The sequence below is a fragment of the Cololabis saira genome, chromosome 20 (genome assembly GCF_033807715.1).
Source record: "Cololabis saira isolate AMF1-May2022 chromosome 20, fColSai1.1, whole genome shotgun sequence".
NCBI classification, from domain to species: Eukaryota; Metazoa; Chordata; class Actinopteri; order Beloniformes; family Belonidae; genus Cololabis; species Cololabis saira.
In genome coordinates, this window is record NC_084606.1 from 11,544,918 (window position 1) to 11,570,284 (window position 25,367).

General features: G+C 42.4%; 1 protein-coding gene and 6 non-coding genes across 7 annotated transcripts; 1 reads left to right on the forward strand and 6 right to left on the reverse strand.

Moving 5' to 3' along the window:
* The first annotated feature begins 6,065 nt into the window (after positions 1-6,065).
* On the forward strand, positions 6,066-14,530 carry LOC133420300 (motile sperm domain-containing protein 1-like). Its single transcript, XM_061709961.1, has 6 exons — positions 6,066-6,118; positions 9,971-10,227; positions 10,307-10,382; positions 12,291-12,556; positions 13,873-14,028; positions 14,211-14,530. The coding sequence occupies exons 2-6, from the start codon at positions 10,059-10,061 to the stop codon at positions 14,237-14,239; spliced, it is 696 nt and encodes a 231-aa protein (XP_061565945.1). The 5' UTR covers positions 6,066-6,118; positions 9,971-10,058; the 3' UTR covers positions 14,240-14,530.
* A 3,302-nt stretch (positions 14,531-17,832) lies between these two features.
* trnas-gcu (transfer RNA serine (anticodon GCU)) lies at positions 17,833-17,914 on the reverse strand. Its single transcript has one exon. It is a non-coding gene; the product is annotated as a tRNA-Ser (tRNA).
* Positions 17,915-18,730: 816 nt separating this feature from the next.
* Positions 18,731-18,812, reverse strand: trnas-gcu (transfer RNA serine (anticodon GCU)). The gene has a single exon. It is a non-coding gene; the product is annotated as a tRNA-Ser (tRNA).
* Positions 18,813-19,292: 480 nt separating this feature from the next.
* Positions 19,293-19,374, reverse strand: trnas-gcu (transfer RNA serine (anticodon GCU)). Its single transcript has one exon. It is a non-coding gene; the product is annotated as a tRNA-Ser (tRNA).
* Positions 19,375-20,146: 772 nt separating this feature from the next.
* On the reverse strand, positions 20,147-20,228 carry trnas-gcu (transfer RNA serine (anticodon GCU)). The gene has a single exon. It is a non-coding gene; the product is annotated as a tRNA-Ser (tRNA).
* Positions 20,229-22,064: 1,836 nt separating this feature from the next.
* Positions 22,065-22,146, reverse strand: trnas-gcu (transfer RNA serine (anticodon GCU)). Its single transcript has one exon. It is a non-coding gene; the product is annotated as a tRNA-Ser (tRNA).
* Positions 22,147-22,918: 772 nt separating this feature from the next.
* Positions 22,919-23,000, reverse strand: trnas-gcu (transfer RNA serine (anticodon GCU)). The gene has a single exon. It is a non-coding gene; the product is annotated as a tRNA-Ser (tRNA).
* Positions 23,001-25,367: the final 2,367 nt, after the last annotated feature.

Consider the following 25,367-nt stretch of genomic DNA (forward strand, 5'->3'; position numbering starts at 1 on the left):
GCAGAAATTGGCAGTACACCGGCGAGGACCAATCACAGGCCGAGGACCGGCGCGGTGCGGTGCCTTCAGGGCTCCGTTTGAACCCGTAAATCTGGACGTTCACGCAGTTTTAGCTTCATAATCCACTCCATACACATCCGGTAATAACGTAATTCAGAGAGTGTAACCTAAAAAACCCTAGAAATACATTAATGAGTGAATAATTAATTCATTTACATTCATATAATGAAATTTAACACAATAAAAGGTACCTCGGTCATTTTATGACTAATGATCTCTCTGATGACAGAGATATTTATAGACAGTGTCGAAGAATGTATGACCAAGCTAATATGCTGCTGCACAAATTCAGCATGTGCTCGGTGGATGTTAAAATGTCTTTGTTTAAAACATATTGTACATCCCTATACACTGGCCACTTGTGGTGTTGGTACAAGAAAAGCAGCATGCAGAGGCTCACTTTGGCTTATAATGACTGTATGAGGCTGCTTCTTAAAGTCCCAAGGAGCTGTAGTGCCAGACAGTCATCTGTTTGTTAGTGTTGGAGTACCAACCGGTGCTGCTGTGCTACGGAATTTGATATATACATTTATATGTAGAGTATCTAACTCTTTAAATAGCATTATTACCTGCTTAACGAATCCTGCACTTAGCTCAGTCAGGTTCACATCTATGTTGTGGAACCACTGGCTTTCATGTCTGTACACTTGCACTTGACACTGTTTTCTTTTTGTATCACTGTTGTTTTTAAGTCTCCTGTATTGTGGTTGTTGTTCTCTTTTATATCGTGTAAGAAGAGATAAGATAAGATTCACTTTATTGTCCCACCACGTGTGGGAAATTCGGGTTGGGCTTTAACCCATGCTGCGCCCATAGAAACACAGACAACAAGAATCAACAACAACAAAGGACAGGGACTTCTCAAGGACAAGAACATACACCATATTTACATAGACATAGACCACAGAGTGTGTGTACTAACTAGATGATACCGTTTCAATAACACAGTTCAAAGATAACCCTCCTTCAGTCAGAGGTGTCAAGTAACAAAGTACAAATACTTTGTTACCTTACTTAAGTAGAAATTTTGGTTATCTATACTTCACTGGAGTAATTATTTTTGGGACGACTTTTTACTTTTACTCCTTACATTTTCACGCAATTATCTGTACTTTTTACTCCTTACATTTTAAAAACAGCCTCGTTACTCTATTTCATTTCGGCCTTTAAGAAAAAACTATCCAGTTAAATTGCTCCATCCGGATAGAGTGATTTTGGTTGTGCTTGTTTCAGATGTTCTTGTCCAGTTTTGTTCTTACATCCGTTCCCTCAGATTCCTGCAACTAAACTTGGATGTACATTCCAATAAAGGTTAGGATAAATGATAACATGCCTCTGAAGTTTGACTTTTTGCACCATTACAATACTTATAGGCAACTAGTCATCATATCTCCTGCTCTCTGAAACACATGTTAATGCTCAATAGTACACATATATGCTTCTTTAATATATTTGCATTATACTAAGATGCATTCATTTTCAATGGCTTTTGTCCTTAATGGCTTTTTCCCCCTTACATTACTTTTACTTTTATACTTTAAGTAGTTTTGAAACCAGTACTTTTATACTTTTACTTGAGTAAAAAACTTGAGTTAATACTTCAACTTCTACAGGAGTATTTTTAAACTCTAGTATCTATACTTTTACCTGAGTAATGAATGTGAATACTTTTGACACCTCTGCCCTCCTCTATATTTCATTTGCTGCTATTAAGTAGCCTTATTGAGGATGGGATAAAAGAGTTTTTAAATCTATTTAGCCTACAGCGTGGGGCCCTAAACCTCCTCCCTGATGGCAGTAACTGGAACTCACTGTGTAACACGTGGGAAGGATCGCATATGATCTTGTTGGCCAGCCTTAGAGCAGCCTGCTCATAGGTGGACTGCAGGTGTGGTTGTACCTGTACACCTGTTATCTTCCATGCCGTCTGCATGAGACCAACCAACTTGGACCTTAATTGTACAGATAAATTACCGTACCAAGCGGAATGAAAATGAAAAATGAATGAAAAATGAAAATGATATAGTTTAATAAAAAAAAAAAACAGAGACTCAATGTACATATGGATTCCATATGATTTTCAGGAATATTTTTATTTTATTTTAACTAAATTCTAAAAATCTTAACTTGGTAATTTTTAATGTGAAGAGTGTGCAGGCTTAATGATAATAATTTCTCTTCAGGCATAAATAAAGTATTTTTGAATTTGAATGTCCTGGACTTCACACATGTCCTGAACATTATACATGTCCTGGACCTGATTTATTTCCTGGACCTCATATATTTCCTGGATCACTCTACCATACTCCCAGAATTCCTCCCAGAATGTTCCACCAAATATTTCCAGATCGTCTTTGTCTCATCATTCGATGTGCAGAGATGCTACAGTTTTGGACATCACTCTTGTTCTTGAAAGGCAGTAACAGCATACTTTACCTCCATTACTCAGACATTGTGTCAGCCTCCAAGATGCTGTTGGTTGATTTATTTAAGACACTGCCACACATCACCGGTTTGTCATCAGGACCAACTGTCCTTCGGTTCTGGACCTGCTTCGATGCAGCTCTGATTCAAACTTAAATGACCTAAGAGTTCATACTTGGATCTTCAGCTTGTCCTGTTTAGGCTTTGCCATCTCACTCTTCACCTTAACTCCCCACTCCGCTACTAAGTTCCCTTATTTTCCTTCATGGTCTTGGCAGATGTAGCATATTGGATTAAAACAACCACTAGATTATCTTTCAAAACATATTTGTTTTAATATTCATTAATTAAATGTTTACATAGTTTACAAAACATTTTGATAATGACATTTTGACAATAATAATAATAACACAATCATATGCTGTGACAATGCACCTTCCAATAATCATGTCTACCTCGATTGCTGCACCTTTCACTTTTTAAAAATTGTATATCCTGTATGTTAATAAGAGCTGCCAATTGTCTATTACCTATTTACTGTGAGTGAGCTAAAATAACCGAGTCAAATTCCATGTCTTGTCTGACCTGACCTGGCCAAATAAACATGATTCTGATTCCGATTCTGATTCTGATCTGCAGTGACTTAGAAGCTCTATGTTAAAATAAAAAGCAAGAAGAAATGTGGATCAATGTTAGACTCATGAGGAAAAAACACACTGGAAAAAGTTATTTAGGTATTCAAATTAGGATATATGACAATATAAAATCCTATCAGAAAAGGGAAGTATATGGAGCTAGAACAGTCTCATAATTCACAAATGCACAGGACAAGTTTTACAAATGCACGGACCGATTTGCAAATACACACACAGTTTCACACGTGCACAGAACAATTCACACGTGCGTAGGACAAGATATACAAATGTATTTTTGATGCACACACAAATATAACCTGATTTACAAATATTTTTTTGTCTGTGAGCTGCGCTGGATTTGTGTGTGAGTTTTGAGACTCCCCTGACGTGACTAGATCCACAAATAGGTTTTTTTTAACACGGAAGGATCTGCAACCAATCAGATGTCTTCATTTGTTCCAGCCAATCATAAGAGCAGACCTACGTGGGGGACGATTTACTCTAAACCAATCAGATTAAAGGGGCGGATACACCTGCTGTTTGAGCTGCGTTAGCGCTGTTCACATAGAAAAGTGATTAATATTTCGAGTTAGTGGAGTAAAGACAAAAAACAGTTACAGGAGATAAAAAATAAATAAACAGGATGGAGAGGAGATCACTGCTGCTTTTCTTGTGATCCCGGTAAATACAACAGCGCGATTGGAGATGGTTTGTCGGGCTGTTCAACCAGAGCCGTCGGGATCTGCTCTCCAAGTCCTGCCGATGCAGCAACTGATGATGAGAAACAGCTGAGATATTTCTGTATTTGAACTACAGGTGTCTTTCAGGAGAACGAGCCTGTTGACGGGGGTGAATATTGCTGCAGGTCGTGTTCTGGCTCTGGCCGCGAGCGGCGCTGGTCCCGGTCAGACACCAGCTGACCACAGTGACCAGACACGGAGGTCAGATACAAGCAGCTGTTATCCTCACATTTATGATGTGACATCGCCACCACACAGAGACAAACATGTGTCAAAACGGTGGCAGATCAACACATTCCCGGTGCAGAGTCATGCTCGTGGGAAGATGCAGCCGTGATGATGCTGGTCGGGGTTTAGTCCACCGATCATCAAACATCTGAGCTGGATACAGAGGTCTTCGGTTATCAGTCACTGATACCGACTTTACTCCAGACATTTTGGTAAATTAATCTCCTGACATGCGCTGCTGCTCGACCTGCAGCTGCTGCAGCTCGTCCCCGTCAGGCAGCGCAGCCTCTGCTGCGGTCTGTCTGGTTCTGAGCTCAATCAGCGGGACAGTACTTCGTGAAACCAAACAGAGCAAATATATAAAAATCTCCGCTGTTTCTCATCATCAGGTGCTGCATCGGCAGGACTTGGAGCTCTCCAGTCCCGACGGCTCTGGTTGAACAGCCCCACAAACCATCTCCAATCGCGCTGTTTTATTTACCGGGATCACAAGAAAAGCAGCAGTGATCTCCTCTCCATCCTGTTTATTTATTTTTTATCTCCTGTAACTGTTTTTTATCTTTACTCCACTAACTTGAAATATTAATCACTTTTCTAAGCGAACGGCACTAACGCAGTTCAAACAGCAGGTGTATCCGCCCCTTTAATCTGATTGGTTGCAGATCCTTCCGTGTTAAAAAAACCTATTTGTGGATCTAGTCACGTCAGGGGAGTCTCAAAACTCACACACAAATCCAGCGCAGCTCACAGACAAAAAAATATTTGTAAATCAGGTTATATTTGTGTGTGCATCAAAAATACATTTGTATATCTTGTCCTACGCACGTGTGAATTGTTCTGTGCACGTGTGAAACGGTGTGTGTATTTGCAAATCGGTCCGTGCATTTGTAAAACTTGTCCTGTGCATTTGTGAATTATGAGACTGTTCTAGCTCCATAGAAGTAGGCCTAATTGACTATGAGGTCCACAAGAAAGATAGAAACATCCCTTTTATTCCATGTTTTTTTTTAAACAAAACTTTATTGAAAATATACAAACTCTCAAAGAGGATAATGGACAAATATCAATTTAAATGCAATATGAAAAGAAAGGAAAATTAAAAAAAAAAGGGGGATTCTTGTAAGTAATACAAAAAACAAAAAACAAAATAAATTAAGCATTTAAATTCACATAATGGAGCATAGACAAGGAGAGGAATTATTAAATTAGAATAACAAATAACGAGCAATGTCTAGACTTATTTTACTTGCATTTTTGTTTTCTATTCTTTTGAGACATGTGAAAAAAATCTTTAAATTGTTAATAAAACCCTGGAAGGAGGGTTTACCAATTTCTCCATTTGGCACAATGAATATAGTACTTACCCAGTAACAAAATTATATCAATAATATCAGAAACAGAAAATTCCAAATCATCCATGAAGAAAATAATATGGCAATAATAATAATAATGAATAATAAATTAATAAAAATAATAATTAAATATTAATAATATTAATATATTAAATAATATATATAATAATAATTAATATATATTATATTGATATAATATTAATTAAATATTAATATATAATAATATATTAAATGATAATACAATATTAAATAATAATAATAATAACAATAATAATAATAATAATAATAATATGAAAATAATATTTTGAATTTATATTCAAAAGGTGGAACATTATTAATTTTAAGAGATATCCAATTGTGTATGTCTGTCCAGAAACAATGATACAAAGGACATTGATAAAACAAATGATCCAGTGTTTCTTCATCCTTTTCGCAGAAGGAACATTGATCTACCTCAAATTTAAATCTTTTTTTAAGAAATTCTCATCATTCCATGTTTGTTCCTCAACCAACATGGCGGCACCGTTCACCTAAGAAAGCCTTTTGAAGTGAGTGACGGCACCGACGTCCAATAAGAAGCTGCGGAAAGATCGTTCTCGAGGCTGATTGGTTGAGACTCCAGCTGGAGGCGGGCTCTGCGGGATGAAGCGGCTCTCAGAGACAGAGACACCGTCTGCCGGTGAGTGCAGACACTCGCACTTGTTTCTGCCATAAACCGCGTCTTCACGCCGGGCCCTCGCAGTCCCGAGCGGCGGACAGTTGGAGCTCTCTGCTACCGCGCGTTGCGCTTGTTTTTGAGGTTGTTTCTGCGGTTGTCTGTGACGGATCTGTTAGCCTCTGTTAGCAAAACACACAACCGGCTTCCTGTTTATCTGCTGCGTGACGTCACACGTGGTCATTATCAGTATTATTATTATTATTATTATCATCATCATCATCATCATCATCATCATCATCATCATCATCATCATCATCATCATCATCATCATTATTATTATTATTATTATTCAGACGGTTGTTGATGTTTGTGTCAGAAACAGTGTTGTGCTAGTTACTGAAAAATAGTAACTAGTTACCGTTACTAGTTACTTAATTAAAAAGTAACTCAGTTACTTAGACCAAAAAGTAATGCGTTACTATGAAAAGTAACTTTTTAGTTACTTAAAAAAAAACATTATTTTAAATGCTCCCAATAACGCCCCTCTAGTAGGGATGGGTGGTATGGACTAAAAAATTATCATGATCATTTCTGGCATTTATCCCGATAACGATAAAAAAAATACCAATACAAAAATGTCATCAACAGGAATATTTCTTTCTTTCTTTCTTTCTTTCTTTCTTTCTTTCTTTCTTTCTTTCTTTCTTTCTTTCTTTCTTTCTTTCTTTCTTTCTTTCTTTCTTTCTTTCTTTCTTTCTTTCTTTCTTTCCCGCACACGTACGTTGTGCGTGGATTTAATGCAGAACCATAAATCAGGCTTCACACAAAAACGTCATCAACGGGAATTTATCATTTTTACCGTGAGATGACAAATTCTTACCGTGGGGAATTTTTTTGACGGTATATCGAGAACGGTAAAATATCGCCCATCCCTACCCTCTAGGGGTGTAACGGTACACAAAAATCTCGGTTCGGTACGTATCTCGGTTTGGAGGTCACGGTTCGGTTCATTTTCGGTACAGTAAGAAAACAAAATGCAAAATATAAACGTGCTAGTTGTTTATTACACACACACAAAATAACATTGGCTCTACGTGTGCCGGCGCTAGGACCCAGCGGACGCATGGTGTGTCGTCGGGCTGTGTTTTCCTTCATGCTTCCCTGCAGCGTCACATGCAAACACAAACACACGGACCTGGCAGAAACATTTCTTTATATCATGTTGTCTGTTGCCCGCGATATTTTTTCTTTTTTTGGCCGGCACCATAGTTGGCTGGCTACAAACTCTATACATCCCATAATGTATAATAATATGCCCGCGCTCTCAGCAGCGGTACTCGCATCGTTAAGGCTGATTTATGGTCCGCGTTACACCAACGCAGAGCCTACGGCGTAGGATACGCAGCGAGCGGCCGTACGGTGCACGTCACTGCGTACCCTACGGCGTAGGCTCTACGTCGATTTAACGCTGAACCATAACTCAGGCTTTACTAGGCAACGAAGCAGGTTGACTCCCGTTGCAGAACAGCTGCAGAGGCTCTTAAACGTAAATGATCATTGATTTTTTTTTTTTTAGGCCTAGCGGGGGGTCTCGTTGGCCTGGCGGCCCCACCGGGCCCATACAGTGGTAGGGGAAACAAACACTGTCCAGCGGCGCGCGGCGGAACGTAGCGCCGCGCGGCGTTCCCAACGTTGTGTGCGCTACTGTACATACTCACCGGTATTACGGTATATGAAAAATTCATATCATAAGAAAAATAAACACTGGTATTCGGTATGGACCGGTATACTGTCCAGCACTACCGATAACGATAAAAAAAATACCAATACAATTTAACACAGAACCATAAATCAGCTTCACACAAAAACGTCATCAACGGGAATTTATCGTTTTTACCGCGAGATGACAAATTCTTGGGGGAATTTTTTCGACGGTATATCATGAACGGTAAAATATCGCCCATTCCTACCCTCTAGCCTTCATTTCAGCATGGTACTGTATGGATTTGCATTGTGCATTGTGTTCTGCAGAATCTTTTTGCCCAGAAGAAAAAAGAGCGACAACAACGACTGATAACTATGTTCTTCTCTGGAAAAAACACACCCGCACCGCGGCTTTAGAAGAAAAAGACGCTACAGAGTCGGGATGCAGGGTCAGTCAGAGGAGCAGTGGAATACGTGCGAGGCGGGGCTGATCTCCACAATATGAAGCCTTCTATAATAATTGTAAAAAAAAAAAAAAAAAAAAAAAAAAAAGGGTTGCTACTTCGTGGATTTCACTTATCACGGGTTCTTTTTGGAACGAAACCCCCACGAAAAACCAGGGATTACTGTAATGACAATATCTCCACGTTGCGAAACTCGCCTTGCTATCTTGGCTCGCCATGACCAGTCATGTTTTTGAAAGCACACACACATTCCCACTACGTTTCCTCTGGTCTCTGCGTGTGGAAACAAAGCTTCACTGTAGCCAGAAATAATGGAGTAACGCACCATTTGGTAACGGTAATTGCGTTACTGAATTTAAAAAGTAATGCGTTAGAGTATTAGTTAGAATATATTGCTAAACTTAATTCGTTTCAGTAAATTCAACTAAAGGTGAAACAAATATATTATTTCTCACTACATGCAAAGTGAGATATTTCAAGCCTTTATTATATGTTATTATATGTTATAATTTTGATGACTATGGCTCACAGCTTATGAAAACCCCAAAAAAAGAATCTAAAAAAATTGGAATATTTTATGAAATCAATAAAGAATTAGAAAAGTGTCAGGTGGGATAAAAGAGTTTCAGCTAAAATGAAAGGAAAGGTGTACAAAACTGTGGTGAGACCAGCCATGTTGTTTAAGAGACAGTGTCACTGAGGAAAAGACAGGAGGCAGAGCTGGAGGTAGCAGAGATGAAGATGCTGAGGTTCTCTATGGGAGTGACCAGACTGGATATGATCAGGAATGAGGACATCAGAGGGACAGCACATGTTAGAGGTTTTGGAGATAAAGTCGGGGAGGTCAGACTGAGATGGTTGGGACACGTCCAGAGGAGAGATAGTGAAAATATTGGTAGAAGGATGGTGAGTTTTCAGGCAGAAGGCCCAGAGGAACCAAAGAGGAGGTTTATAGATGTAGTGAAAGAGGACATGAAGGTAGTTGGGGTAAGACAAGAGGATGCAGAAGACAGACTCAGGCCACGTTTACACATAGACGGGTATTAACAAAAATAAAAAGGGATATTTCCCCCTCTACGTTTTGAAAAATACCATAATTTACACAAACCTGCATAAATACGCTGTTAAAGGGTGCTATGATCATGCCAAACCTACAGGGGGCAGTGTAACGAGAAGCATAAAGTCATGCTAGCCAATCGGAAACCTGGAAAAAAATAATCAACAAATGACACGAGTAACTACAGTAGCCAAACAAATTGTAAACACAGGTCGCAGCAATGACGCTGGTGACGTTTCACTCATATAATGTGATGTTCTGCAGCCTAAATGTCCGTTTCCCTCCGTTTACAAGGAAACATGAAGACGGAGTTTTTGCAAATCTCCACTTTGGCAGGAGTTTTCAGAAATTATCGTTTTTGGTGACTTTGAGCTTCGTTTTTGTGTAAACGAACAGCCAAAACGACTGAAAACACCACAGTTTTTGCTACGTGGAAACGGGGCCTCAGATGGAGGCCACTGATATGCTGTGGCGGCCCCTGAAGGGAAAAGCCGAAAGGAGAAGAAGAAGAACCTGCCGAATCACTGAATGCAGGAATTTACAGATTACAGATCCGACCGTTACGGAAGAATCCAGACCTCGGACGGTCCGGGTTTCTCTGTGGACGGTCTGCTCCTTGACCCTGGACTTTTCCGCTCCTTCCTGCAGGTGTCCATGCTGTGAGCCCACCCCCCCACGCCTCCGATGACACCGCTCAGATCATGGCAGTGGGCGAGGCTCCACGCAGGGCGGAGTGATGAGGAGCGACGGCCATGAGGGACGATGCGCTGGGCAGGGGAGCGCGGCGGCGCCGCTGCCCGTCTTCCTGTTCCCCGGCGAGCTGGTGTTCCACTCGGACCAGAGGAGCTCCCACCGCAGGGTCCTGACGCTCTACAACCCCTACGGCTTCACGATCCGCTTCAAGAGTGGGTGCTTCCTGTCTGTAGGTCTGGTACCGCCCCCCGCCGGCCCGTGGGTCCTTACTGCCTCTCTCTGTCTCCCCAGCCTGGTGCACGGCCCCCTCCCTATACAGGGTGGTGGAGGCTGAAGGCAGCGTCGCCGCCAAGTCCTGCGTAGACCTGTAAGTACTCCAGACCGTACTGAGATGTGTCCTGCTGCAGGAAACTCCAGATCCAGGTCCAGACCCAGATTCAGGTTAAGGACCAAATTCAGGTCCGGGACTTGATCCAGGTCCAGGTTAAGATACTTCCTGCTGCAGGAAACTCCAGGTTCAGGTCCATATCCAGATCCAGATTCAGGTCCAAATTCAGGTTAAGAACCAAATTCAGGTCCAGGTCCAGGTCAAAAACCAAACACAATACAGTATTCCCTCGCTATAACGCGGTTCACCTTTCACCGTCTCGCTGATTCACGGATTTTCATTGTGAATTGTGTTCTGTACATGTACATAAAACAGCTTGCCAAATTTAAGTTTGCAAATTTCCTCCAAACCCATAATGTCGACAAAACGTTCCGCGCCGATTCTCCCGTTCATATCCAGTTACTCGGGTCGCGGCGGGGCGGCGCTGATCTCCACTATTTGGAACATTATAATAATTATAAAAAAAATAAACGTTACTACACCATGGATTTCACTTATCACGGGTTCTTTTTGGAAGGTAACCCCTGTGAAAAACCAGGGATTACTGTAAGTGAAATGAAGAAGTCATGATGGAGATGGGGACGAGGTCTCAGAACCACTCTGAGCTGGTGAGGACCTGAAAGAAGGAACTTTCTATGTTCAGGGCGCTGGAGCGCTGGAGCGCAGGGGAGTTTTCACCTGCCATTGTTTATGTTATGTAATAATTACTCGGGGGTCCTGTTATGGTATCTGGTAATAGACGCTATATAAATAAAACTGAATTGAATAGGGGAATGCGCATGACGTCACAGATGCGACTTCACAGCGGGTTTCATCCACTGAGTGGCAGAAAGACTGAGTGGCAGCGTAGACTTTCAGTTTGAGCAACTGGAAAACATTTAAAATGGTAAAGAGCTGTTGTGCGATCGACTGTACTCATAGATTTACCAAGAAATCGGAGTTATCGTTTTACAGACTGACGAAAAATAAGCTTAAGAGAGACAAATGGATCGCTGCAATTCGCAGAAACAACTGGATTCCAGACACCAAAACCTGGATTTGCGGTTCCCATTTTGTATCAGGTAATGTTGGATTTTTGGGTAGCTAAAGTTAAACGGTCAAATCATAAAGTTCAGTGTCCTCATCACTTTAATTTCGCCAACAAATCCTGTCTTGGAGTAGGACCAAGCGTCAAGTCTTTTGTATGCCTTCAAGCTTTGCTTTGTGTATTTCCCCGGCGTAGAAATTAAGTACATATAAATATCAGGAAACTGGATTCGTGGCCAAATATTAATGTCCATGGACCACTGGTTCTTCAGGTAACTGTACGGGTCACTGTCAAGTCCAACTGATTTTAATTTAAGCCGATAATCGGCTTTTATCCCGTCTTCTCCACTAGTTGCAGCCATTTTTGCTGATGTTTTGCCAGTCCAGTGCAAGTAAGGGGGCTGGTCCAGTGGGGAAGTGACGTCAATGCAGACCCTCTATAGAATTTAATTGGAGCGCTGGCAGAGCCACCAGCCTGGGCGCCGCCAGCGCTCAGTAACAGACCCTCAGAGGTCAATAGCTGCGTCCGAAATTTCATACTTCCACCCTAATGAGTAGCAAAAACAGTATGTGAGATTTTTTAATGCGTACAAAACATTAGTATGTACTCAATAGTATGCTCTATCCATACTCATTCCGGAGAAATGTATTAGTATGGATTGATGGACACTAGCTAAGCAGAAACTTCCCACAATGCAATGCAGCGGGGTTTGCTTGCTAAGTGCCGTGTGGCTCTGAGTATTACGTCTGAATTAATGCATACTACTGATATTTATTCAAAAGTGTGCCGAACTTAAGTATACTTTTTGAGTATATACTGTTTAGTATGGCATTTCGGACGCACCGTCTTTTTCCTTCCAGGGTGGTGCGTCACCTCGACGTCTCCCCTCACAACTGGGGCCGCAGGGACCGGTTCCGCATGGAGGTCAGAGGAGGGGGCCAGGTGGGAGAACGGGAGATCTGGGCGGAGCTGAGAGAGGGCGACGGGGGAGAGGAAGGAGAAGAAGAGAGGAGGAGCAGACAACGAGGAGGAGGAGTGGAGAGGCAGAAGAAGCTACCTGCTTTCAGTCCTCTGTCTCCTCTGCTGGTGCCGACGCAGACGCGCCTGCGGCTTCCTACCTGTCCAGGTGAGAGACCCCCACATCACTGCACTCCAGAGAGAGCAGGGAACAAATACATGACTTCATTACCCATGAGCCTCGGCTGTTTCAGTTACTAAGATGGAAAGCAGCAGGTGACCAGCTCCAGCCCAAGTATAAATCCAAGAGACTGCATCCAACCCCAACGGCTGGAACATCCCTGCTGTTGCACCTGCGTCCGTTAGCGCCCACCACGCCAGGAGAGCGTCGTACCGGCGGTGACCGGTTGGGGGCAGTAAGCAGAGCATAGTTAGAAAAGTAATAAAATATTTGGTAGTAGTTTGATAAACCAGCTGGGGGAATAAAGATAAATAAACAAGACAGCAACACGAGATGGAGAGATCACTGCTCTGCTTTTCTTGTGATCTCGGTAAAGAAAACAGCGCGATCGGAGAAGGTTTGTCGGGTCGTTCAACCAGAGCCGTTGGAAGACTGGAGGGTTCTTAGTCCTGCTGATGAGAAACAGCGAAGATATTTCTGTATTTGCTCCGTTTGGTTTGACGACGTGTTACGTGGGATTGTCCCGCTGTTTCAGCTCAGAACCAGACACAACAGCAGAGAGCTGGCTGTCATCCTGCGCTACCTGACTGGGACGAGTTACAAGCTTGGAGCGTGCATGCGCATGTCGTCAGGAGATTCATTTACCGAAATATCTGGAGCAAAGTCGATGTCGGTCGAGCGATGACTGAAGTACCTCTGTAACCAACTCAGACGTTTGATCGGTGGACAAAACACCCACCAGCACCATCACCGCTGTGTTTAGCAGCGCTCTGCTCAGCTCTCTTCAAAGCATTCTGCCCTCTGTTGAACCTCTGTTGTTGCTGCTGCTCCGAGCTGCTGATGCCAGAACTGCAGGTCCGTACGCGTTTTTCAGACTACATGCACGGCGACGTGTGAAATGAACGCATGATCCGTGTGTCAGCCATGATGCAGTTGCGTACGCGTTTTGAACAGCAAGTATATTCCAGCCTTCATGCTCCGTTAACACCTGAAGTCGGAGCAAAGGGGGTTTAAAGCAGGACGTCCTGCAACGTTTCCCTAGTGACCACTAGGATCTGGTTCCAAGGCCAATCTGTTCTGTCCCTTTGAGGGAAGGTCCATAGGAAGACAGGGGACAGGGGTACTCCGCCGGAGATGTCTCTTCACCTGCTGAGACAGTTCAGGGTTCAGATCAGTTCATTCATCAGTCGTTCATCATTATTGATTAATTCATCATTTAATCGTTCATTCATTCATCACTCTCCAAAAGAGAGGTGATGCAGTCTCATCTCTCTGTCTGTGTGTGTGTGTGTGTGTGTGTGTAGCTGTCAGCAGTGTGTATCAGTGGGTGTTGTGTGTGTTGTTGGCAGTGCTGTGTGTTGCAGTGTTGATGCTCCCCCTCCACACTGACAGCAGCTCCGTGGTTCCACGCTGCCTCCACGTCTCCACCAACCAGAAGCTGGTCTGTGCCTACACTCTAGGTAACACACACACACACACACACACACACACACACACACACACACACACACACACACACACACACACACACACACACACACACACACACACACACACACACACACACACACACACACACACACGTACGTACAGAAGCTGCCACACATATGGACTGAATCTCTGACGTCCGACTCTCTTCCAGGTCTTCTCACCATGGTGTTGCTCCGCTAACGAGGCAGCGCAGCTGTCTGTTACCGCGGCAACCACACACCCGACTCCCCGGACCCGCCTCATCGTCCTCGTGAACTCTCTCACACACACGAATGTAGGCTGACAGCTGATTGACTGAAGAACTTTTTTCAGACTGGAAGCAGACGAATGTGAGAAGCTCCTGATCAGATTAAAGACATGCAGATCCAGCGTGTGTGTGCTCGGCTTTGTTCCAGCTCCTCCTACTCCTTCTGCTGCCGTCTGGTCAGAAACGGGACCCTTTCAGGGTGTAGAGGTTAAAAAGCATCAGGCACTCCTCAAACCTCTTGAACAGGGGTGGGTTTCCCTGGTCCTGCATGTTTTAAGGGATATTTCCCCATCTACGTTTTGAAAAATACCATAATTTACACGAACCCGCATAAATACGCTGTTAAGGGGTGCTATGAGCCAAGACTACAGGCGGCAGTGTAACGAGAAGCATAAAGTCATGCTAGCCAATCGGAATCCTGGAAAAAACATCAACAAATGACAGGTGTAACTTCCACTTACTTCCAAGAAAGAATGAGAGTCTTTCGTTTGGAGTGACAGAGAAGTGGAGTTACTATTAAGTGTGACGTGAATATAAAACATTGACCAAACAAATTGTAAACACTACTACTACTGTCATTTAGCAGACGCTTTTATCCAAAGCAACTTATATCTGAGAGAACAAGCACACCATTTTGGGGGGAACCAATTAGGGTTAAGGGCCTTGTTAAAGTGGCCAAGGGGTTTCATCTTGGTTGCCATTGGGGCAACCAGGGGCTTGAACCTGGGCCCTCTGGACCCAATCCCACCTCTGTAGCCACTAGACTACCCCCCCACATGATGCTGGTGACGTTTCTGTCGCATAATGTGACGTTCTGAAGCCTAAATCTCTGTTTGCCTCTGTTTACAAGCAAACGTGAAGACGGAGCTTGTGCAAATCTCCACTTTGGCCGAAGTTTTCAGAAATAATAATTTTTGGTGACTTTGAGCTTCGTTTTCGTGTAAACGAACGGCCAAAACGCATGAAAACACCACCGTTTTTGCTACGTGTTTTCCCTGCTTTAACACACCTGATTTTAATTAATCATCATCAGCTTGTCATCAATATCTGCACAATTCTGTTAACGACACATTCACTTGTATCATGGTGCAATGAAGCAGGGAAACATGTAAAACCTGTAGGACAGCGGCCCTCGAGGACCAGGGATGCCCCATCCCCCCCCCCCCGCTCTAAGCGGAAGCTCTTCTGTCAGATCCAATATCAGCTCCGTGAACTGGGACCCGGTTACATCTTTGTTTCTCAACCAACCAGCTGAACGTGATGACGCTGACAGCTCGGTAGGTCCTGGTCCACCGAAAACCCGGAGGATGACGCTGAAGTCGGGTCAAAGGGGAATATTTCCTGCTGGGAGGTCATCAAATCAGGGTTCTATTATGGGTTCCAAACAGCGTAAATGTGGTGCTTTTTGTACAAACTGGCATCAGTCACATCAAACTGCAAAACTTGTGACCTCAAGAAGGTCCCTGAACGGTCGGAACCATCCACCGACGGGACCCGTCTGCAGAGCAGATCCTGAGCTCGGCTTACCTTACCGGACTGATGTAGCCAGGTCACACCAGTACCACCTTCGTGGGACTGGAGACTAGGACCGCCTTTACCACAGGTAAAGACCATCTCAAGGCATTGAAGACCACGTCCAGCCGTTGAAAACCACGAAGCATTTTATAACCACCATTGTCTATTAATGCTTTTTTACATTTTATTTCACAAAATGACTTCAACCCCACAAACAAACACGTCCACCCCCTCAAAAAATGACAAACTGTTTGAGATATTCTTTACCAATATAAAAGTCAACATCTCCGAGTTTGAACATTGTGGTTTTTGACCTAGAGGTGGTTTAAGGTTTTATTGTTCCAAACTCCAGGGGAACGAGTCAGTGTGATTCAGAAACCAACTTCAGTGTCGCGTTAACCTGCTAGTGGACATTGCTGCTGCTTCATTTCAAAGTGAGAGATTAACTCACCATAATACTGTAAACACAAAAATGTTGTATTCATTTAAGCACCTCTTTTCACCAGCGTTGCACACATCTTGCCATCACCTTCCTGTCGTCACTATAAGGTGACTGAAACTGACGAGTGACGACGTCTCTGACGCGCTTGGGGAAAACGTCAATAAAGCCTTCTTAAATTTTGATCAGAGGGTTTAATCAGAGCTCTGATAGCAGTTCTTGGTATCCAGTACTCCACCATGGCCTAAAAGCCATGGCTTTTTTGGCTGTGAATAATCTAGAGACTCGTGCACAAGTTGGGGATGAGAACAAAAACCTAAATGTAAATGTACTTTATTTATATAGCACTTTACGTCGACCTACAGGTGAACCAAAGTGCTTTACATAATAAACATACAATCAGCAAAATAAAACAAGAATAAAACATATGAACATATAAAACATTAACATTAATTAAAACAAAGTATAAAAAAGTGTCACCACACTACTGGGTATTAAAAGCCACCCTGAATAAATAAGTTTTCAGTTTAGATTTAAAAAGGCCCAGGTCAGAGATCGCACGTAAGTCACAGGGGAGCTTTTTCCAGAGCCTGGGGCAACTGAAAAGGCTCGGTCAAACGTTGGTTGGAGGATCTCAGAGCTCTGCCAGGCTCACGCACTGTTAAAAGTTCTGGGGCCTCATTTATAAAGCTTGCGCGCGCACAAAACAGGGCTTGAAAGATGTGCACGCTACCTTCTACACAAAGGTTGGGATTTTAAAAAAAAAACTTAACAGGAAAATGTGCGTATCTTTACGCAAACTTTGATCCTAGCAAACAAATATTTTGAAGATATGGGGAACTGGCGATGCAGACGGTGAGGTGGTGAAATGAAGCCAGATTCATGTCATCCTTTTAATGTCATCACATATCAGACATTACGTCACACATGGTGTTCATCACTGCACGTATTTGTTGCGGTTCATTTTTTAAGTTGTTAATAGCGCTGATCGTGTCCCTCTGTGTTTGAAGCACAGTGTCAGTCAGGACACGGCCACTTCCAGGTGCACGTCGTTGCTGAGCTAATTAATTCCTTACTCAACTAGTCCCAATTCAACGCTTACTTATTTAAATAGCCATTATTCAACTAGTCCTCATTAAACTAGTCATTGATGATGCAGTTCAACTAGACATCAACGTGTGCAGTCTACACCATTTTATATAGTGGTCTCTGTAGTCCAACAACTAACAGTCATATTTACATAGAACTATTAGTTCTCCTATTAATGGTTCATTAAAACTAATATATCTGCACTTGTTTTACCCTTGACAACATATCGGTATCTCACATTTCCCTCTCCTTCATCCTTGCCAGTGTTTATTTGACAGTTGTTTGGTGGCCATGTGATTGGTCCCTGGAAAGCACCTAGCTCGTATTGTATTAATGCTTTACTATATAAACAAAATTAAGCTTACAGGTAATACTATGGAGCAGGTTAGGTTATTTGAAGCAAAGACAGCATCCGGCCATGTTGGGATACCACCACCGCATAGTAACTCCAAGGAATACCTCAAAGCAAAGGAGAAGCAAGCACGACGAGGATGGGATTTGAACCCATGCGTGCAGAGCACAATGGATTAGCAATCCATCGCCTTAACCACTCGGCCACCTCGTCACGTGCTCATTAACCTAGTCCCTAATCAATTACTGCTAATTCAATTAGTGCCTACTCAACTCGTCATCATTCAACTACTCCTTATCAAATAGCCCTCATTCATCTCACCCTTATTTAACTTGTCCTTGCTCATCTAAAACTCATACAACAAGTCCATACTCAACTAGCCCTCATTCAACTCTTCTTTATTCAACAAGTCCATACTCAACTAGTCCTCATTCAACTCTTCTTTTTCAATTAGTCCTTATTCAACTAGTCCCAATTCAACGCTTACTTATTTAACTAGCCATTATTCAACTAGTCCTCATTAAACTAGTCATTGATGATGCAGTTCAACTAGACATCAATGTGTGCAGTCTACACCATTTTATATAGTGGTCTCTGTAGTCCAACAACTAACAGTCATATTTACATAGAACTATTAGTTCTCCTGTTAATGCTTCATTAATACTAATATATCTGCACTTGTTTCACCTTTGACAACATATTGGTGTCTCATGTTTCCCTCTTCTTCATCCTTTCTCTTCTGTCTTACTATATCCACCTGTTCTTCAGCAGGTGGGTCTTCTCTCTGAAAGGGGGGTTGTTCCTTGACAGTGTTTATTTGACAGTTGTTTGGTGGCCATGCGATTGGTCCCTGGAAAGCACCTAGCTCGTATTGTATTGATGCTTTACTACAGAAACAAAATGAAGCCTAGAGGTAATGCTACTGAGCATCTTTGGATATTTGAAGCAAAGACAGCATCTGGCCATGTTGGGATACCACCACTGCATAGTAACACCAAGAAACACCTCAAAGCACAGGAGAAGCAAGCACGACGAGGATGGGATTTGAACCCATGCGTGCAGAGCACAATGGATTAGCAATCCATCGCCTTAACCACTCGGCCACCTCGTCAAGCGCTCATTAATCTAGTCCCTAATCAATTACTGCTAATTCAATTAGTGCCTACTCAACTCGTCATCATTCAACTACTCCTTATCAAATAGCCCTCATTCATCTCACCCTTATTTAACTCGTCCTTGCTCATTTAAAACTCTTTCAACAAGTCCATACTCAACTAGCCCTCATTCAACTCTTCTTTATTCAATTAGCAGGTGGGTCTTCTCTCTGAAAGGGGGGTTGTTCCTTGCCAGTGTTTATTTGACAGTTGTTTGGTGGCCATGCCATTGGTCCCTGGAAAGCACTTAGCTCGTATTGTATTGATGCTTTACTATATAAACAAAATGAAGCTTACAGGTAATACTATAGAGCAGCTTAGGTTATTTGAAGCAAAGACGCATCCGGCCATGTTGGGAGACAGCATCCGGCCACGTTGGGATACCACCACCGCATAGTGACTTCAAGGAACACCTCAAAGCACAGGAGAAGCAAGCACGACGAGGATGGGATTTGAACCCATGCGTGCAGAGCACAATGGATTAGCAATCCATCGCCTTAACCACTCGGCCACTTCGTCAAGTGTTCATTAGCCTAGTCCCTAATCAATTACTGCTAATTCAATTAGTGCCTACTCAACTCGTCATCATTCAACTACTCCTTATCAAATAGCCCTCATTCATCTCACCCTTATTTAACTCGTCCTTGCTCATCTAAAACTCATTCAACATGTCCATACTCAACTAGCCCTCATTCAACTCTTCTTTATTCAATTAGTCCTTACTCAACTAGTCCCAATTCAACGCTTACTTATTTAACTAGCCATTATTCAACTAGTCCTCATTAAACTAGTCATTGATGATGTAGTTCAACTAGACATCAATGTGTGCAGTCTACACCATTTTATATAGTGGTCTCTGTAGTCCAACAACTAACAGTCATATTTACATAGAACTATTAGTTCTCCTGTTAATGGTTCATTAATACTAATATATCTGCACTTGTTTTATCCTCGACAACATATCGGTGTCTCACGTCTCCCTCTTCTTCATCCTTTCTCTTCTGTCTCACTCTAACCACCTGTTATTCAGCAGGTGGATCTTCTCTCTGAAAGGGGGGTTGTTCCTTGCCAGTGTTTATTTGACAGTTGTTTGGTGGCCATGCGATTGGTCCCTGGAAAGCACCTAGCTCGTATTGTATTGATGCTTTACTACATAAACAAAAAGAAGCTTACAGGTAATGGTACTGAGCAACTTAGGTTATTTGAAGCAAAGACAGCATCCAGCCATGTTTGGATACCAACACTGCATAATAACTCCAAGGAATACCTCATAGCAAAGGAAAAGCAAGCACAACAAGGATGTGATTTGAACCCATGCGTGCAGAGCACAATGGATTAGCAATCCATCGCCTTAACCACTCTGCCACCTCGTCAAGTGCTCATTAGCCTAGTCCCTAATCAATTACTGCTAATTCAATTAGTGCCTACTCAACTCGTCATCATTCAACTACTCCTTATCAAATCGCCCTCATTCATCTCACCCTTATTTAACTTATCCTTGCTCATCTAAAACTCATTCAACATGTCCATGCTCAACTAGCCCTCATTCAACTCTTCTTTATTCAATTAGTCCTTACTCAACTAGTCCCAATTCAACGCTTACTTATTTAACTAGCCATTATTCAACTAGTCCTCATTAAACTAGTCATTGATGATGTAGTTCAACTAGACATCAATGTGTGCAGTTTACAACATTTTATATCGTGGTCTCTGTAGTCCAACAACTAACAGTCATATTTACATAGAACTATGAGTTCTCCTGTTAATGGTTCAGTAATACTAATATATCTGCACTTGTTTTACCCTTGACAACATATCGGTGTCTCACGTCTCCCTCTTCTTCATCCTTTCTCTTCTGTCTCACTCTAGCCACCTGTTTTTCAGCAGGTAGGTCTTCTTTCGGAAAGGGGGGTTTTTCCTTGCCAGTGTTTGGTGACCATGCGATTGGTCCCTGGAAAGCACCTAGCTCGTATTGTATTGATGCTTTACTACATAAACAAAATGAAGCTTACAGGTAATGGTACTGAGCAACTTAGGTTATTTGTAGTGATGCACCGATTGTTCGGTAACCGAAAGTGTTCGGCCGAAAATGGCAAAAAAACACTTTCGGTGTTCGGTGGAATAAGTGGGGAAAAAACCGAACAATTATGGCGCGTTCCATTTGTCCTCGGAAGTCGGAATTTCCCAGTTCCCAGTCGGAATTTTCAACTGGAACGCCCCTCGAAGTGGGATTTCCTACTGGGAAAGTGGGAGAAGCTTCACCACCCCCGAGTTACCATTCCAAGATGGCTGCCATTCCCAGTTCCCAGTTCCGATTTCTAAGGTAAATGGAACGCGGCATTAATAACGGCGTTGTAATATAAATAGACTGGCCGCTCCGTAACTGTTGCGCACCACATAAATCGTTGGCCAACCAAAAACTAACCACATAACGCTCCCGTAATGGTTGCGCACCACATAAATAGTTGGCTAACCAAAAACTAACCACATAAGAATTTAACTAACATTCACCAGCAGGTGGAACCAAAACAACATAAATCAATCTATTACAGGTGCGTTTAGAAGACGAAATCACACAGCGAAGAGTGTGAGTGAAGTGGTGCGGTGCAAACATGTCAGCAGTGTGGAATTATTTTAGAGTGGCAAAGAATAATACAAGAATGGCTGTTTGCAATGAATGTTCTGCTCAAATATCTAGAGGGGGCACATCTGCAAAGTCTTTCAGCACTACAAGTTTGATTTATCATTTGAAATGATAAAAAACCCTGAGCGCTTTAATGCATTTTTATTGTTTTAAGGCCTATGTTACAATGTTCAGTCAGTTAAGCCTAACGTAAGCTCAAAGATGGCCACAAAATTTATTTTGCTAATTTATTTATTTTAAGTTATTGTTCTTTGCTGGTATAATGTCTGCTGGAATATTTAAGAAATGCTGGGAAATTAAAAAATGTTCAGTTTTTTATGTTCAACAAATGTTTTCTACCTTGTAATTTTGTAAAAGATTTTTTTCTTTTAAAAGCATGCCTAAATCAAATTTAGAACCATGTTCGGTATTGGGCCAAGTGTTTATTATTATTTTCGGTTTCGGCCACAAATTTTCATTTCGGTGCATCACTAGTTATTTGAAGCAAAGACAGCATCCAGCCATGTTGGGATACCACTACCGCATAGTAACTTCAAGAACCCTCAAATCACAGGAGAAGCAAGCACGACGAGGATGGGATTTGAACCCATGCGTGCAGAGCACAATGGATTAGCAATCCATCGCCTTAACCACTCGGCCACCTCGTCAAGTGCTTGTTAACCTAGTCCCTAATCAATTACTGCTAATTCAATTAGTGCCTACTCAACTCGTCATCATTCAACTACTCCTTATCAAATAGCCCTCATTCATCTCACCCTTATTTAACTTATCCTTGCTCATCTAAAACTCATTCAACATGTCCATACTCAACTAGCCCTCATTTAACTCTTCTTTATTGAATTAGTCCTTACTCAACTAGTCCCAATTCAACGCTTACTTGTTTAACTAGCCATTATTCAACTAGTCCTCATTAAACTAGTCATTGATGATGCAGTTCAACTAGACATCAATGTGTGCTGTCTAAACCATTTTATATAGTGGTCTCTGTAGTCCAACAACTAACAGTCATATTTACATAGAACTATTAGTTCTCCTGTTAATGGTTCATTAATACTAATATATCTGCACTTGTTTTATCCTCGACAACATATCGGTGTCTCACGTCTCCCTCTTCTTCATCCTTTCTCTTCTGTCTCACTCTAGCTACCTGTTTTTCAGCAGGTAGGTCTTCTTTCTGAAAGGGGGGTTGTTCCTTGCCAGTGTTTATTTGACAGTTGTTTGGTGGCCATGCGATTGGTCCCTGGAAAGCACCTAGCTCGTATTGTATTGATGCTTTACTATTAAAACAAAATGAAGCTTACAGGTAATGCTACTGCACATCTTGGGTTATTTGAAGCAAAGACAGCATCTGGCCATGTTGGGATACCACCACCGCATAGTAACTCCAAGGAACACCTCAAAGCACAGGAGAAGCAAGCACGACGAGGATGGGATTTGAACCCATGCGTGCAGAGCACAATGGATTAGCAATCCATCGCCTTAACCACTCGGCCACCTCGTCAAGCGCTCATTAACCTAGTCCCTAATCAATTACTGCTAATTCAATTAGTGCCTACTCAACTCGTCATCATTCAACTACTCCTTATCAAATAGCCCTCATTCATCTCATCCTTATTTAACTTGTCCTCGCTCATCTAAAACTCATTCAACAAGTCCATACTCAACTAGCCCTCATTCAACTCTTCTTTATTCAATTAGTCCTTACTCAACTAGTCCCAATTCAACGCTTACTTATTTAACTAGCCATTATTCCACTAGTCCTCATTAAACTAGTCATCAATGATGCAGTTCAACTAGACATCAATGTGTGCTGTCTACATCATTTTATATAGTGGTCTCTGTAGTCCAACAACTAACAATCATATTTACATAGAACCAGTGGCGTCGCCTGGCCTGGGCATCCGGGGCTTTAGCCCCGGACGTTTTTTCTTTAGCCCCGGATAATTCAACTTCAGAAGAAAAAAATCATAACTGTACATTAACGAGTCACTAAAGAAGTTGTAGTTTTCGACTTCCGGGGAGGCACGACACCAGCATGGCTGCATAGTTTTGAGCTCCACTCAGCTGGACCTTACTTTCCCCTATAATACACCGAGATATGTTTTAAAATTCCAGTAAACGGGACCCTTTCGATATATTAATCAACAACGTGGAAAAATATGCCAACCGACCAAAAAAACAACCCTACTCGCACGGCAAAGCAACAGAAAAAGAACGCGACGTCTGGAAGTAAGATGGAGGAAGACGAAGCAACACCTGATGATAATAAGGCTGAGCTCGCCAGCATCACAGGTCTCTTGAAAGGCATAGCGGCAGATGTCAGCAGTATGAAAACGGGTATGGAAAAGCTGCAAAATACAGTTGAGTCGCTGGGTTCAAGGATGTCGGAGGCTGAAACCAGAATTTCAGATCTGGAAGATGCTAACAACAGCCGAGTGTCTGGCATGGACTCTGCTTTATCGAGCCTTAAAGCACTTCAGGATAAAGTCACATACTTAGAAGACTACAGCAGACGGAACAACGTGCGTGTGATGGGCATTCCTGAAAAAGCAGAGGGTGAAGACCTGAGGTGTTTCGTGCTTGGTTTACTGGAGGAGCAGCTGGGGCTGGATGTGAATGCTGGATTTGAAATTGAACGAGCGCACCGCGTCGGGCAGACTGGGGACGCCCGCGCTCGCCACGTTCTGATCCGCTTCCTGAGATTCAGCGCGAGGGAAGCGGTCCTCGCAGCGGCCCGCGAAAAAGGAACGGTCAAGTGGGAGGACAAGAAGTTGTCCTTCTTCCAGGATCTTTCTCAAGAGGTGCTGCAACAGCGCAAGAAATTTGATGATGTGAAAAAGCAACTTAGAGGATGCGGGATTCGCTACTTCATGCAGTATCCAGCCACGCTGAAGTGCTCTATAAATAACCAGCGGCATTCCTTCACGTCACCGGGCGCAGTGACTGCCTTCCTCACAGCGCAGGACTCCGCCCACGCAGTGTGATGAGCAGGTTTATTATGGTCAGTCAGTCTTTCTCAAAGTTTGGGAATATTTTTTTAGTTTTTTCTTCTTTTCTTTTTTTTCCTTTTTTACCAAGAGGAGGGAAGGGGGAAAAAATAAAAGTTCATTATTTACTTTTAATTAACCTTATTTAACTCATTTATCAAGATTGACTGACATCAAAAATGTTATTGCTTTGGTTGGTTGACTTTTACAAAGGCAGGCTACTTCAAGTGGCATCATATTATTGTTGGCTATTGTTACTGGTTATAGATACATAAGGGGAGGGGACTGGGTGTGAGGAGCCGGGACAGGCCGGTGACACCATCATGCGGATGCACTATAGCAGGTTTAGTAGTGCAGGAGAGCCTAATGTTCTTTGTGGCCTCCTGACAGTTTTGTATTTGTGTACAACGTATTTTCATAAGTGTGTTTTGTTTTGTTTATGTTTCTTTTTTCCACAAGGGAGTAGACTAACAGGACAGGGAGTTATTATATTTTTCAAAACTTTTTTGGCTAGCACTTACCCTATTATAGGCATAGTTATATTTAATGGGTGAATTGTTTAAGCTAATATCATTGAATGTTAAGGGTGCAAACTCAGCTTTAAAAAGGAGGAAAATTTTGTGGTATCTGAGACAGAAAAATCCAGATTTAGCTTTCCTGCAGGAGACACACCTAGAGAAAGAAGATTCATTATTATTGCAAAGAGACTGGGTTGGGAAAGTCCTTTACAGTGCGGGTTCCTCCAGCCAGAGGGGAGTAGCCATCTTGATCCGGAACTTTAATATTAAAATACTCAGACAACAATCAGATGAAGAGGGCAGGTGGATAGCAATAGAGGCCGAGCTGCTCGGCATTAAGTATACGCTTATGAATGTATATGC

Excerpts from the sequence above, each read along its gene's own strand:
- LOC133420300 (XM_061709961.1), top strand. The coding sequence starts at position 10,059 with ATGAGGAGCGACGGCCATGAGGGACGATGCGCTGGGCAGGGGAGCGCG. Across the intron at positions 10,228-10,306 it reads CTTCACGATCCGCTTCAAGA|CCTGGTGCACGGCCCCCTCC; the intron begins GTGGGTGCTTCC and ends CTGTCTCCCCAG. Across the intron at positions 12,557-13,872 it reads GCGGCTTCCTACCTGTCCAG|CTGTCAGCAGTGTGTATCAG; the intron begins GTGAGAGACCCC and ends GTGTGTGTGTAG.